A 16,908-nucleotide genomic window follows, 5' to 3' on the forward strand; every position below is an offset into this window, starting at 1 on the left:
GCCCGCTTGCAGTGCTGCGTCCTAACCCTTTGCACCACCAGGGGCCTTACCTATTTGTTACATGATTGTGTGTTCCCTGGTTTTTATATATCTTAGACATTAATCCTTCTATGTAGTGTTTATATTGCATAAATTTTTTTTTCCCATTAAGTAGACTGTTTTATAGAAGTTTTTAACCTGAGGTAATCCCAATTGTATATTTTTTAAGTACCTTGCCATGGAGGTTGTATCACCAACAAAAATCTTTATTGATGGTATTATCGTAAAATTGCTATCTATTCATGTTATTGTTGTAGGTCTTATATCTAAATCTTTAATCCATTTCAAATTTATTTTTGTGTATGGTGTTAGTAAATAATTTAGTTTCTTCTATGTTTGACTTTCCAGTTTCCCACACTTATTGAATAGACTTTTTTTAAAAAAAGATTTATTTATTTATTTGTGCATACAGAACTGGGGTACAGGCCAGAGATGCAGGGGCAGTGAGAGGATTCACCAGAGACAAGAGTGGGGAGCAGAACAGGCAGATCGACAAAGTACACTGCTGAGGGGAGCAGCGGGCGGGTCAGGAGAGGTCTGCTGCGCCATGTGGTCACCTCCGGGGCAGGGATCGAACTCATTCTGAAGTGGCTTTAGCTTCTTGGTGCTGTGCTTTCACCTGCTGTGTCACCAGGGAGGGCCCTAGACTTTTTTTTTCCTACCTTGATGGTTATCGATGTTTTAGCATAGTTTAGGGGTTGGTATGTGCCTGGGTTTATTTCTGGACTTTCCATTTTATTCCATTGAGCCTTGTATCTTTTTTTCTTTTTTAGTTCCAATTTTGTATTGTTTTCAGTACTCTCACTTTATAGTAAAGCTTGAGGTCCATATATATGATACTGCTGTTGATCTCCTTTTTCCTTAAAGTTGCTTTTGCTGTTTGTGGCTTCATATGTATTGCAGTGTTTTGGTTCAATTTCTTTGAAAAATATTGCTGAAATTACATTAAATTTGTTTTTCATTTTAGGACAGGGCAGGAATAGTTACTTTGAATTTTATCTCCCCCCCCCCCCCAATGTATGAGCATTTTTAATTTGGATTTTTTTGTGTGTGTGAAGTTACGTAACTTACAAAATATAGCTTGGATATTAACCACTTTTCTGATGTATGGGTTATGAACTTTTTCTTCCACTACTTTTTGTTTTGTTAATTTTTTTTGCTGTATAGAACTTTTGAATTGATGTAGTCCCATTTATTGAATTTTGGTTTTGTTGTTTGTACTTAGGTCATTATATCCAAACATCATTATTAATGAGTTTCACCCTTAGATTTTCTTCTAGGAGTTTATACTGTTATGTCATATTTGAATTATGTCTTTGATCCATTTTGAGTTGATTTTTGTGAGCTGCGTGAAATAGGGGTTCACTTTCATATTTCTGTCTGTTTCTCCTTTTTTCCTAGCACCATTTGTTGAAGAGACTATCCTTTCTCTGTTGGGTGAGCTATGTTGTGTTGAATATTATTCACTATGTATGCTGGTATTTATTTTTGGATAGCCTCTCATGTTGTATAGTGAATGTATCTGTTTTTGTGCTAGTGCTGAACTTTTTTTTTATTACTATGCTTTTATTATTACTTTGATAGGAAGTGTGATCCTTCCAACTTTATTCTTTTTTTCTCAGTGTCTTTGGTTATTGGGGTCCTTTGTGGTTTCACATAAATTTTAGGGTTGTTTCTTCGACTTTTGTGAAGAATGCCTTTGGTATTTTGCTGGGCGGTATTTTTAAGTACGAAAGTTGATGGAAAAAAGAAAGCGAATGTACTTTTAACACTTTACCTGGAAATAATTTGACTTAAAGTTGAGTCTCAAGAAAGAAAATTGAAAAGAAATTCCCCTCCCCCCCAGTAGTGTCAACATTTGATTCCATGTCATTGTCACCCCCCAGGCTCACTCACTCTCAATTCCCTGCCTCCCCTCAACTATCAGGTATTTGCATACGTAAGGATGCTTTTGTTCTAATTATTAAGAATAAGCGTGATTTCTTAGATAAGCACAGTTCAGAAACTACCTTGAGTAAGTTTAACACCTGTATATTTGTTTATATTTATCCATATTCTAATTTTGTCAGTGGATTCAATTATGTTCCTCATAGCATTTCTATCCTTCAGAACAGGATAGATCAGATGTTGTGTTTCGTTGTCATCTATCTTAAGCTTCCTTTACTGCAGGATATTTACAAATTTTACTTTTATGATATGGCATTGTCATTTTTGAGGAGTACAGTCAATATTCCAGAGTTTATGAAATCTGAGTATGCTTTAAAATCATATTGCAGCCTTTAAATCAGTTATTTAAAATAATTTTCTTTTAACTTACATCTTGAAATAAAAAAACTAGCTAAGTCTTATAACGTCTTAGCTTTTAAAAAACCTTTTCATTTCACTCTCAGAATTGTAATAGTGTGAATTTTATTGGCATATAATTCACATCTACACATCTTGGTGTCTTAATTTAGACGCCATAATCTAGAACTGATCAGTTATCATGTGACTCTGAATTTTTTAAAAGTATATTTATGCATACAAGAGCTGGTGTGTAGGCCAGAGGTGTGGGGTGGGTGAGAGGATTCACCTAAACAGAGTCAGGAGAAGAATAGACAGACTGACTGAAATACACAGATGAGGGGAGCAGTAGGAGAGACAGGAGAGGTCTGCTGCACCTGTGGGTCACCTCCCAGGTTGGGGACTGAACTAGTGCTGCACTGGCTGCCAGTTACCCATTATACTCCCAGGGAGGCTCTGATTCTATTTTTTAAAAAACTAAATATTTTCAATTTGATCAGTATTTTGTATGGATTCTGCATTTTTATTTATCTGTCTGCCTTCCTGGCAGTGTTGTGCCACCTAGTGGAAATTTATTCCTCAAATATGTTTCATAGAGTATAATAGAATACAAGCTGCATTTTATCGATAACATGGTAAAATTAATACTTTGAAATGTTTTAATTTCTTGGTTGACTTGGAATTCTTTAGCTCATTGTCTTGTCCTAAATAAGAGCTTAGAAAAAAAATAAAATTTTAATGAAATGAAGATTTAAAACATATCTTAAAATTGTAAGCTGCTGATTGAAATCTACTTTTTTCAACAAGAAATACTCTCCATTTATCCATTTATTTCGTCAGTGATACTTTATCCAAAACATGTTTTATATTCAGTTAGTATTAAAGGGATTGTTGATGTGTAGATATTGTCAAAGCCCTAACTCCCCTTTCTCTCCCCCCCACCCCTCCCCCCATTAGAGTTTTATTGTTGAATGTCTGCTTTCAACCTGAAATGCAGTGGGGTTTATAATTTTATTTACACATTGAGATTTATTTTGAACTAACAAAAGAAAAACACATTGGATGATAAATATTAATGAAAGAGTCCAAAAGAAAAAAATGTCACCTTGAAAATAGTCTGAATAATTTAGACTTTTATTATTTGAAGACTCCTTCCCAAATTACCACTTTTATTTCTGCTTACTTGGGTATAAATAAAATTTAGCATTTCACAAGTGGGAGAATTGGAGATTTCTTTTTTCTTATTAATAAACATGAAGAAAACGCCCTGTTCTGTGTACATTCCAACATGCACACTTTTAGTATAATTTGAGAGATATTTTTGTCTTGAGTTGGACAGTCAGCATAATTAAACTGGAATATGAATACTGAAGTTGTCTGTAGAATACTTATTTATGATAAAGAATATTGAGAATTCCCTATGCATTTAGGGAAACAGTCTTTCAAACACAAACCTGTATGACTTCTTGGCAACCTTATAATACTTTTACCTTAATATTCTTTCTTAGTTGCTGATGTATTTTCAAGATGAGTGGGTTAGGAGAAAACTCCTTGGATCCACTAGCCCCTGATTCACGAAAACGCAAATTGCCATGTGATAATCCAGGACAGGGGTAAGTGATTTGTTTTCTGATGCTTCACCGAGGCTCTTACCTCAGTCTTTGTTTCTTGGTTTTAAAAGTAACATTTCAATGTCATTACTTATGTTCTCTGGCTTTTTTGTTCTTGACTTTGTTCAAATGTGATTTTGCTTGGTAGGAAGTAGAGTGACACAGCGATGATATGGACATCCTTATGCTGATCTCAGTTAGAAACAAGAACATTACACCAAGCCTGTGATGTTGTAAGAAGCATTTCTTAAAAGACAAAGTAGGAGCTAGGAATAGGTAACAAAGGCTATTACAAGTGAGAATCTTTGACTTCTGCTAAGCACATGTTATAAGATGGCAAATTAACATGTGCAAGGCTTCATCATTCTTTTCCTGAATAAAGTTAGAGGTTTAAAAAATAGGAAGAAAATATTGTATCTGTAGCCTTTTTAGTATTTGTTAAGAACAGTTATTTAAATTTTAATATAATAATACAAAATAGGAACATATCTATAGTTCATAAAACCTCATCATTAGTAGTTACTAATACTAATTTTGTTAGCTTTACTGTCTTCATTCAGTAAAGACTATTTTATCCCCATTTTCCAGAGGAAAAAATTGAGAGTATATTTGTCCAGGACCGCCTGCTAGCGAATATTTAAATTTAGACTTGCAGTACATTTCTTTATAGTACTACTTCTCCAAGACAATGTGTTCATAGTTTTTTATTAACTGAGTTTAGTTTGTTTACATATAAAGATGATAATCACATGTAGTGATGCAGCTCTTTTGGGACTGGTAATATTTACTCATAGCTTTTCTCCTCTTCCTAGTCTTACCTGCAGTGGTGAAAAATGGAGACGGGAGCAGGAGAGTAAATATATTGAAGAATTGGCTGAACTGATATCTGCTAATTTTAGTGATATTGACAATTTCAATGTCAAACCAGATAAATGTGCAATTTTAAAGGAAACAGTAAGACAGATACGTCAAATAAAAGAACAAGGTAATAACAAAGTAAGCCTATCAGAAGGAACTTGTTAACTGTGTTTGTTTGTGTTTTCTTTTCTTTAGGTGGGGACTACTGCTAGTTGAGCCTAGCCTATGTAGGGAATGGACAGATGAGTCGACCAGCTTTACTCTTTAGGAAACAACTGACAGAATTGGAAGTGTGGCTCACCCCTCACATGCTCCTTGTCTTTCAAGGAAAGAAGCCATAAGATAGTACACATAATAGTCAAAGATAATTGAGGGCATCTTCTGTCCTCTCAGCTAATTCTCACGTTTAACTCAAAATTGTAGCAACATTTTCTTACCAGTAAATGGCCTGTGTATGTCTGATCTGTGGATTTAATGTATAACCAGTAATGTGCTGTTTGTCATGCTACCTTCTGTCTTTTCAGGAAAAACTATTTCAAATGATGATGATGTTCAGAAAGCTGATGTGTCTTCTACAGGACAGGGAGTTATTGATAAAGACTCCTTAGGACCACTTTTACTTCAGGCAAGTATAACATGTTAACTAGACGATTGTGTTGATTTAAAAAAAAAAAATTTTGGTAGGGGAATTGGGAGCAAAAAAGCGTTTCTTTTTATGAGACAGAACTCAGTAGTATGAATATATAACTCAGAGGGCCCTTGTCCTTCATGAAGTTCAGTCGTCAGCTTTTTATGGTTTCAACTGTCTTGTTTTAATTACTTTCAGATCATTTTACTTCCCATTTGTAAATTCTTATCAGGGAGTAGCGTGCTACTTAATAGTTTGTCTTAGCATCAAATGGAAAAATGGGAAGAAGTAAAGACGTGAAAATTCAGTATCAGGGTTTCGGTGTCAGCAGGATTGGTTTCTTTATTCCTGACCCCAGTTGGCTGCCTTCTGGTCATATCTTTGCATGATTGTGCCTTTCTGTATCCTCATGTCAAATTTTTTTTTTTTAAAAATTTTAACAATAGCCAGATTTTCTTACATGTTCAGGTTTTGCATCAAAGTGCTCCTCGATGACCTCCTTGGCCTGAGAGTCTTTGAATAGTTTTTTTTTAACTGCTACACAGCTGCAACCAACTGCTTTGTGGGCTCCTTTATCTCTTTCACAGAGCTTTATCTAGCCCTCTACATTTTGTTGTCATCAACTTTAATTAGGTTGATTTGGTTCTCAACACAGAGTGTCTCCACCAACTTAACATACACAAGCCCCTCACATTTAGAGCCAAACACCAAAAAAGGGCTTTGGTGCTTATGTGAGCCTTTGGAAGCTTTTTGAATTCCACTAGTTAGGTCATTCTGAATGAGAATGGTATTTAGCACTTACTGTAAAGTAGTATTACAGTCCCTTAAACACTCCCAGTAGCAAGCATTCTACTCCTCAGCCTTGGCAGTTAAAAAGGATCAGAATCTTTCTGCTACCCCAGTTTTGGTCAACTGGCAGCAGCAGAAAAAGTGTTCTCTTTTTACAAGGACACTGGTCATTTTTGCATTAGAACCATATCCTTTGACCACATGTAATGTAATCTTTGATAATGTCACAAAGACCCTGGTCTCTAGATATAGTCACATTGGGAGATATAGTTCAGTCATAACAGCCAGTACCAATATGTCCCATTTAGGCACTGGATGGTTTTCTGTTTGTGGTGAATCGCGATGGAAATATTGTATTTGTGTCAGAAAATGTCACACAATACCTGCAGTATAAGCAAGAGGATCTGGTTAACACAAGTGTCTACAATATCTTGCATGAGGAGGACAGAAAGGATTTTCTTAAAAACTTACCGAAATCTACAGGTAGGCCTTTAATACATATTTTCTAAATAATTCAAAACATATTTTTAGACTAAAGTATTTTTTCCTTAAAAAATTCTTCTTAGAAACTTAAATGTACCTTTTAGATATCCATGTAATCAAACTGGTATAGAAAGCTGGTGGTTAATAGCCAGATTTTAAAATATGACCTTGGTGAATTTAGAATTTGGTGTACATTTCATGGAGCCAAAAAATATAATGAGTTACAAAGTATACGGTGAGATTTCTGTTGAAATTAAAATTCTCACATTGTATATGTTGCCTTTCTATAGTATAGTAGTATCTAATAGTGTAAATATTACTGTAAAGAACATGTAACAAGAATATAAAGCTTGGATTATGTCTGGAATTGCTAGCTTTTTCAAAACCCCTTTCAATTTGTTCTTTAAAGTTAATGGAGTTGCCTGGACAAATGAGACCCAGAGACAAAAAAGCCATACATTTAATTGCCGCATGCTGATGAAAACACCACATGATATTTTGGAAGACATAAACACTAGTCCTGAAATGCGCCAGAGATACGAAACAATGCAGTGCTTTGCCCTGTCCCAGCCACGCGCTATGATGGAGGAGGGGGAAGGTAATGGTGATCATGTTTGTGATGTTCGAGTATGTAACAGTCAAACTGGTAATTTCCATTACTTGTAATTCTTCCCACTGAATTCCATGTCTTTACTCTCCTGTTGAACAGCTATAACCCAAAGTTAAATAAATACAGTCCTTTCTTGGTTAAATATTTTGTTGTAGATTTGCAATCCTGTATGATATGTGTGGCGCGCCGCATCACTACAGGAGAAAGAGCCTTTCCATCCAACCCTGAGAGCTTTATTACCAGACATGACCTTTCAGGTAAGACTCTGTGTGTGTCTTGCTTTATAGTTGCAGGGACAGACAACACTGGGACAGTTTTCACCATAGATACTGTTTTTTTTTTCTTCAAATGAAAACCTGAGATCATTTTGACAGGTTGTATTTTTGTACAGGCAAAAAGTAGTTGTGTGATGCACTCTTAAAGTCTATACAGCAGTATGTGTGGGTGTAAAAGCATCTGCAGAGCTTAGTCCTTAAAGAGAAAAGCTCTAGTTATAGCAGAAATTTGCTGTACCAGAGGAGGTGGAACAATGACTTAGTGTCTTTATTCTTTACTGTTATGCCATGTAGTGTGTAACCAGTAAATATTTGTGGTTGTTTTTTCTCTTTTTTATAGGAAAAGTTGTCACTATAGATACAAATTCACTGAGATCCTCGATGAGACCTGGCTTTGAAGATATAATTCGAAGGTGTATCCAGAGATTTTTCAGTCTTAATGATGGGCAGTCTTGGTCCCAGAAACGTCACTATCAAGAAGGTAAAGTGCTCTGTGGTTGATTCTTGTCAGCCACTTGATTGTCTTGCTGTAAACCCCTGGGTATGTACCTGCCTGTGTGGGGGGCTAGGAAAGTGATTCTGTTCATAATTTTGGTGCAGGTCCAGTCTGTCATTTACTAGTAATGGAATACTTTCTTCCAACAGCCTATATCCACGGTCATGCAGAAACCCCAGTATATCGATTCTCTCTGGCTGATGGCACTATTGTGACCGCGCAAACAAAAAGCAAAATCTTTCGAAATCCTGTAACAAATGATCGTCATGGCTTTGTCTCTACTCATTTTCTTCAGCGGTAATGATTACTAGATATTCTTCTACTAAACACAGAAATCTTCTCAAGACAATTTAGTGTTAATGTGAAAAGGGCGAAAATTTAATGAGAGAAAAAGGAGGAAGGTTGTTGGATTTGCTGAAGTGAGTTTAGATTCTTGGATCATAGGTTTTCTTTAAGATTATGTTTTTATGGGAAAATGAATATTTATTGAGTGATGGCTTCCTAAGCAAGTAGGGGGGAGGGAAATCTAGTGGAGCAAAGGTACACAAAGACGAGTTACTTTGGATACCTTTCATTTCTAGTAGTAGATTACGTTGCTTTTAAGGATTGAAGGAACAGCGTTTGCAGATACACTTTAAGGGTAGAGGTATTGCTGTATGGTATGTGAGCAGCATGTGAAGGAGGGGAATATTTACCCACTGCTTATCTTGAGAGATTTTCAGGCATCTCCAGCTTAACCACAGATGCTCTAGTGAAGCCCCAGTGAGAGTCCTGCACCATGCAGTGGTGCTGTCGCTCATTTAGATTCTGCGACTCTAATTAAAGACTGTCACTAGGTTAGTAATTAGGATCGCCATTAAAATTGTCATTAGGTCTGTGAATGGCACCTGACATTAAGTTTCTATACATTTTACCCTTTAAAGGAAATCTGATTCACAGTTTTAACTCATGTGCCTGAAGTTTTCTAGTACTTTTAATGTCAACCCCCACTAATCCTTTATTTTTGTAGGGAACAGAATGGATACAGACCAAACCCAAATCCTGTTGGACAAGGCATTAGGCCTCCAGCACCTGGGTGCAACAGTTCTGTAGGTGGAGTGAGCATGTCGCCAAGCCAAGGGTTACAGATGCTCAACAACAGGACTTACAGTCTGACTGACTCCAATACCCCAGGGCAGATGAGTGGGGCCAGGTACGGGGCTGCCGGCAGCATGCCTGCAGTGAACCCCGGGCCCGGCATGCAGTCACCGTCTTCCTACCAGAGCAACAGCTATGGTCTCAACATGAGCAGCCCTCCCCATGGGAGTCCTGGTCTTGGCTCGACCCAGCAGAATATCATGATTTCTCCTCGTAATCGTGGGAGTCCAAAGATGGCCTCACATCAGTTCTCTCCTGTTGCAGGTATTTGTGTTGACTTTTCCTTTCTCAGTAATTCTTTTCATACTGATTTAATTCTTGAAAAGTGAATTCATTTCATAATAAAAGCTTGAAGAGTTAAGTGGTGTTTTCATGCAATGTCTGTTAGTTTAATTGTTTTTCTAATTTTTCTTTAAATCCAGGTGTGCACTCTCCCATGGGATCTTCTGGCAACACTGGAAGCCATAGCTTTTCTAGTAGCTCTCTTAGTGCTCTTCAAGCTATTAGTGAGGGGGTGGGGACTTCTCTTTTATCTACTCTGTCTTCACCCAGCCCCAAATTGGACAACTCTCCCAACATGAATATGACCCAACCAAGTAAAGTCAGTAGTCAGGATTCCAAGAGTCCCCTAGGCTTGTTCTGTGACCAAAATCCAGTGGAGAGTTCAATGTGTCAGTCAAATAGCAGGGAACACCTCAGTGACAAAGAAAGTAAGGAGGGCAATGCTGAAGGCTCAGAGATTCAGCGGGGCCCTCTGGAAAGCAAAGGTCATAAAAAATTACTGCAGCTACTTACTTGTTCTTCTGATGACCGAGGTCATTCCTCCTTGACTGACTCCCCCTTGGATTCAACTTGTAAAGACTCTTCCATCAGTGTCACCAGCCCCTCAGGGGTCTCTTCTTCAACCTCCGGAGGAGTCTCTTCTACACCCAATATGCATGGGTCATTGCTGCAAGAGAAGCACCGGATTTTGCACAAGTTACTGCAGAATGGGAATTCTCCAGCTGAAGTAGCAAAGATCACTGCAGAAGCCACTGGGAAAGACACCAGTAGTGTGACATCTTGTGGGGATGGGAATGTCAAGCAGGAGCAACTGAGTCCTAAGAAAAAGGAGAACAATGCGCTGCTTAGATACCTGCTGGACAGGGATGATCCTAGTGATGCCCTCTCTAAAGAACTCCAGCCCAAAGTGGAGGGCCTGGACAGTAAGCTGGGTCAGTGCAGCAGCTCTACCATTCTCAGCTCCAATCAAGAGAAAGACTCTAAAGTCAAGACAGAAGCAAATGAAGAGGTAATTTTTCTATGTATCCCAGCTTTGTCTTTGTGTTTCATCATTACGTTTCTGTTTTAGAAAACAATGTGTTGTACAAGTTTTTGTCTTCTGTTTTAGGTTTACTTAATGGAAATTAACCTGCTATTTGTACTTTTGGGCACTAGTAAAGTATTATGATGCAATTTAGAAATAGCAGTCCTGTGTTTTATAATGGGACTTCAGCTACCAAGCAGCCAACTTGAACATTTTCATTGAGGTGTTTATTTTGGAATGAGCAGCTTGGACTTAAGAGTATGGTAGAAAGAAGTGGGAGGAAGCTTTTGGCATTAAACAAGAGAATTGTTACTAAAACCCAAGTTTCATGTACATGTTTGCATTCTACATGGACATTTCACAGCTTCCTCTTGACCTCTGTTTTGGGAGTTGGTAATATGTGCCTGAGCAAATTAAAGACTTGGATAAACCTTCTGATTAGAATGACTGTTGAAACTAGTGTTCTCCAAATGTACTGAACAAAAAACCCTTTTAAAAAAAAAGATTTATTTATTTATTTGTACAGAACTGGGGTACAGGCCAGAGGTGCGGAGGGTGAGAGGATTCACCAGAGACAGAGTGGGGTGCAGAACAGGCAGATTGACGAAGTACACTGCTGAGGGGAGCAGCGGGCGGGTCAGGAGAGGTCTCCCTCGCCATGTGGATCATCTCCAGGGCAGGCGGGGATCGAACTCATGTGGAACAAACTTAAGCTTCTTTATGCTGTGCTTTAACCCACTGCGTCACCAGGGAAGGCCCAACAAAAAACCCTTTTTAAAGTGTACCTATATAACTGTCTTCTTGGAGAGTTGCTTTTATCATTGATCATACTTGTTTTCAGAAGTTACTTGTAGATCTAGGCATCTGTCAGCTAATGATCCTGAATAATGTCAGCTGGAAAGTATCCTACAGTTTGAGAATTAAATGTACAAATGCTAATGCAAAATAAAAAATGTGCCCTCCTCCAAACTGAGTGACTTATGGTAGCAGTTCAAACTGTTCTTAACGTCAAGGAAAATGATTAGGGATGGGGAAGTGAGAGAGGAGGAATCATAAGAAGCCAGCTTTAAATTAGGCATTATCATTCAAATAACCATTGTGGTTTGCTTGCTCCTGATTCATAAAGTTTCCTCTCATGGCTTGTGTACACCTCTGTATCTGATGTGCAGATTAATTTTTGAAACTTTATTTTCAGGGAACTGGAGACTTGGATAATCTAGATGCTATTCTTGGTGATCTGACTAGTTCTGACTTTTACAATAATTCCATATCCACAAATGGTAGTAATCTGGGAACCAAGCAACAAATGTTTCATGGAACAAATTCCCTGGGTAAGAACAAATTAGGTTTATTTGTAAGACCTTTTAAGTTTTTCTGCACACTTGTATGTCTTCTTGAACTAAAGTCGGGATCCAGCTAGCATTTGTATCTTTAAAACACATACTCTGGTTCTCAATTTTGTACACTCATTTGTAGTGTGTAAAAAGCTTTCTCTTTAAAATTCCCTATTCTAATGAATATTATCAGTAACCATGCCTCTTAGCAGAAAATTTTGATTTTGGTCATTTCCAATTCTTGTAGGAGGACTACTGCATATATTCTTCTTAGACACAGAAAATTCTATTAAAAAGCAATCCAAACTATAGAACAAAACTTGTCCTGTGACAAGCTGTGAGACTTTTCTTCCTTGGTATTTGCTGGTATGACCAAGTTTCTCTTCTGTAACTGTGTGGCTCATCAGTTTGGCAGAGATATATGTATTAATAGAAAAGGATAGTTCACAATTTTCCAGGATGGTGGTTAATCATTTTTCAGTGATACTGAAAATTTTCTTAGTTGGAATGGATAGTCGGGTCTAACAGATAGGAAAAAGCCAAACAGGTTAGGAGGAAATTTTACCTTTCACTCTGTGTTTATTAGAAAACAACTTATTTGGTTCAGTTGTATTTAATTATTTTTTAAAGATTCACTTATTTATACATACAAGAACAGGGGTACAGGTCAGAGGTGCGGAGGGTGAGAGGATTCACCAGAGACAGAGCGGGGAGCAGAACAGGCAGATTGATGAAGTACACTGCTGAGGGGAGCAGCGGGGAGACAGGAGAGGTCTGCCGCGCCCTGTGGGTCACCTCCCTGGCTGGGTATGGAACTCTGCTGCAGTGGCTACAGATAGCTTCAAGTGCTCTGTTTTAACCTGTTGCGCCACCAGGGAAGGACCTATTTGGTACAATTTTAATCAACGAAGCCACTTATGTACATATAGGGAAGAATATTGGAGTTTGACACACTGGTAAACCTTTTCAGTAGTAAGTGAAGCAGTAGTCACTTCACTGCCACATTGGGCCGTAGAATGGTGCCCAATACTTCAGCTAACCGTGAGATTCCTATTGCTACTTTATTTGGAATTTGCAGTCTTTGGTGTGTGTGCACCTGAACACAGGCATACTTAGAGCTTGTTTTGTAAAAGGAGAAACTATCTTAGTGAGAAAGATAACTTGGGAGGGTGGTACTGGTTTTTATGACTTTGGCTTGATTATTTATGTGTTGAATCATCAGGATATTCTTGTGTGTCTGTTTCAGCAGGTCTGAGGAGCCCACAGTCTGTGCAGCCCATTCGTCCTCCCTATAACCGGGCGGCATCTCTAGATAGCCCTGTTTCTGTTGGCTCGAGTCCTCCAATAAAGAGTATCAGTGCTTTCCCTATGTTACCCAAGCAACCCGTGTTGGGTGGGAATGCAAGAATGATGGATAGTCAGGAAAATTACAGCTCAAATATGGGTATGTTTTCTTGCATTTGTGGTTTAAACTTTCTTGGGTAAAGCAAATATAAAACATTTAGAGTCATTTAAACAGGAGTAAGTTGTAGGCTTTCGAGTAGCATAATGTTTCTTTCATGGGTAGTCATTTATTCTGTGTCCTTGTTATCGAAACTCTTCAGGAAGCTTTTGGTCTAAGACATTTTCTAATCTGTTAACAATATTTGGCATTTGTGGCCAATCAAAAATGTCTTCATAGTTGGTCAGCTTGATTCTTACGATGGCAATATACTTTTTTTTTGTCAGTACAATAACTACTTAAGAGAGTTTTCATTGTAGTATAGGAAAGACTTAATCATTTCTACCTGTTTTAGGTGGACCAAACAGAAATGTGACTGTGAGTCAGACTCCTTCCTCAGGAGACTGGGGCTTACCAAACTCAAAGGCTGGGAGATTGGATCCTATGAGTTCAAATTCCATGGGAAGGCCAGGAGCAGAATATAATGCTGCTTTATCCAGACCGACCATGGGTGGCTCAGTGCCTACCATGCCTCTTCGGTCCAGTAGCATCCCAGGTGCAAGACCAATGTTGCAGCAGCAGCAACAGCAACAACAACAACAGCAGCAGCAACAGCAGCAGCAGCAGCAGCAGCAGCAGCAGCAGCAGATGCTTCAAATGCGTAAGCATCCCCTTCATGGAAGAAAACTAGGTGTTTGAGGGTGATTTTTGCTGTTGGCTTATTTGAAAAATGATCCTTTATTCTTTTTTCCCTTCAGGGCCTGGTGAGATTCCCATGGGGATGGGGGTTAGTCCTTATGGCCAAGCAGCACCATCTAACCAAACTGGTTCTTGGCCAGATGGCATGATGTCCATGGAACAAGGCCCTCATGGGACTCAAAACAGGTGGGACTTTATCATGTGCTTTTGTAGAAAATGTTAATTTTGGTCTATCTAGAAAATAGATAATCTAGAGCATAGGTACAAAAAGTCCAAAAGAGAGTGAGAGAAACTAAGTATATTCGATGACATTCTGGGTTTTTCTCGGATGTGTGTCAAAATGAGTCTGAAACAGCGAGCAGTGATGTTCATTGTGGAGGTAGGAGAGACAACGATCTTCAACTGTTTGTTGAACCATTGAGTGAACAAATCTGAAAGCTTCTATTAGAGATGATTCTCTCATAATGTCATAGTTTCATAATGCAATAATACATTAGCAGTAGTTTGACAAAATAAATGATGTTCTGAGGGTTAGGCTTCAAATTTTCTTCAAAATTAATTTTTTACTATGGGGATTTCTTTTCTAAAATTAAAATATTTTAGATGATGGTGAGAGTGGACAATAGTACTCTTATTTTTGCAAAAGAAAAATTATGGTTTACGTGTGCCTTTCATTTAGACTTGATTTGGACAGCAACTCATTTTCATGAAAGAGTCATCAATTCTAACTTGAATTCCATCATAAACTAAGCAAAGCAAAGTGAATTGATCTATGAGTAGGCAGCAAAATGAGTTTATTAACTACATGAGTTTACAAATCTGAGTGCTTCTCCGTGAGTAGAGAAGAGTTTCAATTTCAGAGACTCTTGAGGAAGGATAATGTCTAGCTTCATGTTGTTGGATCTGTTGAGGAACTGTAGTTCCTTTCTGTGGGTGTGGAGTTTGTATTATACTTGATACATAAGCTCTGTAAGCAAAGTTTAACAAAAATTAATTTTGGTAGGCCCCCAGGCTGAGGTCATTGATAATCCAGTATTTCTATCCTTTATTCAGTTCTTCGTTGATTTTTCCCATATTTCAGGTATCATAACTGTTACTACTTATTCCTGTAGATCTAAAAAGTGCACATTGTCTACTTGCTTCCAGTCCCCATCTTTGCAAACTCTGACATCCCCCAGTGCCTAGAGGTCTGGCAATTATCAGTACATTATGGTGGTAGGATTGAGGGGTAGAATAAGCTAGACATGGTGGATAAAGATGGCCTGGTTTAAAATTGTGGGCCTAAAGGTTAAATTGATGCTGTTTCTCTGTTTTGTTGTTGCATTATTTATGCTTATAGTATTTGAGTATATCAAAATTATTGTGTTGTGTTAGTGTGATGCCTTTTGTGGGGGAGAGTAAAAGCACCATTGAAGTTGATAGCAAGTTTCTCTTTAGACCTCTTCTTAGGAATACCCTGGATGATCTCCTTGGGCAACCTTCTAATCTAGAAGGTCAGAGTGATGAAAGGGCATTGCTGGACCAGCTGCACACACTCTTGAGCAACACAGATGCCACAGGCCTTGAAGAAATTGATAGAGCTCTGGGCATCCCTGAACTTGTAAATCAGGTAGGCATCATTAACCTCGAAACTGGGGGATTGAAGAATGTTATCTAACTTGACTGCAAGAGAGAGAGAGAAGGTGTGTGTGATGGCATATCTTTGAGGCCACCTGTGAAATTGCCTGTAAGTGTATTTTCCTATTGTTACATGACTTCACTCATGGATACAAGCTTTATATTTAGAAAATATATTTCATTATTATAATATTACTTCCCATAATCTACTTTATAAAGATATAAAATTTTAGGCAAACAGAAATGATACAACAGAACTACTGTTTTTAAAATGCTACTTTTTATTTATATTAAGTTGCCCTTTTTTAAAGGCCGATACCCAGAGGAAGCTAGCTTTTCTAATATTAATTTAAACAGAACTTAAATTATAGTAGTAAGTTTGTGGCATCCTAACAATGTCATCTCCTATTCCCAGTTACCTATGCAGTCTTACGAAAATATACCCTTGATAAATCTGTATTTTTGAAACAGATATTTTTTTTTTAAAAGATTTATTTATTTATTCATACAGAACTGGGGTACAGGCCAGAGGCTCAGGGGCGGCGAGAGGCTTCACCAGAGACAGAGTGGGGAGCAGAACAGGCAGATTGACGAAGTACACTGCTGAGGGGAGCAGCGGGCGGGCCAGGAGAGGTCTGGCTCGCCATGTGGTCTCCTCCCGGGCAGGCGGCAGGCGGGAATCGAACTCATGCGGAAGTGGCTTCAGATTCTCAGTGCTGCGCTTTAACCCGCTGCGCCACCAGGGAGGGCCCAGATATTTTTTTAGTAGCTATTTTATTTGAGGACTGTGTGTGGGGCTGTAGAGCTTGCTGTGTAGGTCTGTGTATTCAGTAATAAACAGGAGGAAGAGCTTCAGAGCACTGGAGAGACAAATGTGTACATCAGCAATTACCTATCACAGAATATTTTAAAGGATGGGTGGGAAACACAGATGTTAACAATGTTAGCTCCCAGGCCTAGCAGGCCACATGGAGGGCCCCAGAGCTGAGGAATGGTGTCTAACCTGGCTGGTGGTAATGTTGGAGTTACACAGTGAACCAGAAGCTTGGAGTGTTCTTAAACTTTTATTTAAGGTGGAAATAGATTTTCTTGTCCAATCATAGAAATTGTTAGCGGTCATTATATAAAAATCTGCCAATTACACTGAGATGGAAAAATGCTCAAAATGTTGTAAAAACAAACTATATTATTAAAAAAAAATCTGCTAATTACAAGAAATGGATCTGAAAAAAGAGTAAAAGCCTTCTGTAACCCTGGCACAAAAAGAGAATCAGACTACTTTTGAGTGCATTTTTTTTTTTTT

General features: G+C 38.2%; 1 protein-coding gene across 3 annotated transcripts in view; it reads left to right on the forward strand.

Moving 5' to 3' along the window:
* NCOA3 (nuclear receptor coactivator 3) overlaps window positions 1-16,908 on the forward strand; it is a 103,605-nt gene that overhangs the window by 78,483 nt on the left and 8,214 nt on the right. For 2 of the 3 annotated variants that reach the window (XM_012728366.1, XM_012728367.1), the window contains 15 exons: window positions 3,831-3,935; window positions 4,745-4,917; window positions 5,315-5,415; window positions 6,516-6,690; window positions 7,100-7,288; window positions 7,456-7,557; window positions 7,916-8,056; window positions 8,221-8,368; window positions 9,081-9,472; window positions 9,631-10,499; window positions 11,710-11,845; window positions 13,095-13,292; window positions 13,645-13,950; window positions 14,048-14,174; window positions 15,426-15,597. In XM_012728366.1, the coding sequence (XP_012583820.1) occupies window positions 3,850-3,935; window positions 4,745-4,917; window positions 5,315-5,415; window positions 6,516-6,690; window positions 7,100-7,288; window positions 7,456-7,557; window positions 7,916-8,056; window positions 8,221-8,368; window positions 9,081-9,472; window positions 9,631-10,499; window positions 11,710-11,845; window positions 13,095-13,292; window positions 13,645-13,950; window positions 14,048-14,174; window positions 15,426-15,597 (3,315 nt within the window). In that variant the 5' untranslated portion in view covers window positions 3,831-3,849. Of the gene's footprint in view, window positions 1-3,830; window positions 3,936-4,744; window positions 4,918-5,314; window positions 5,416-6,515; window positions 6,691-7,099; window positions 7,289-7,455; window positions 7,558-7,915; window positions 8,057-8,220; window positions 8,369-9,080; window positions 9,473-9,630; window positions 10,500-11,709; window positions 11,846-13,094; window positions 13,293-13,644; window positions 13,951-14,047; window positions 14,175-15,425; window positions 15,598-16,908 lie in introns of those variants that run through there. The other variant, XM_012728368.1, reaches the window with a different exon arrangement.

Source organism: Condylura cristata, unplaced genomic scaffold (assembly GCF_000260355.1).
Source record: "Condylura cristata isolate star-nosed mole 26May11 unplaced genomic scaffold, ConCri1.0 scaffold00022, whole genome shotgun sequence".
Lineage (NCBI taxonomy): Eukaryota > Metazoa > Chordata > Mammalia > Eulipotyphla > Talpidae > Condylura > Condylura cristata.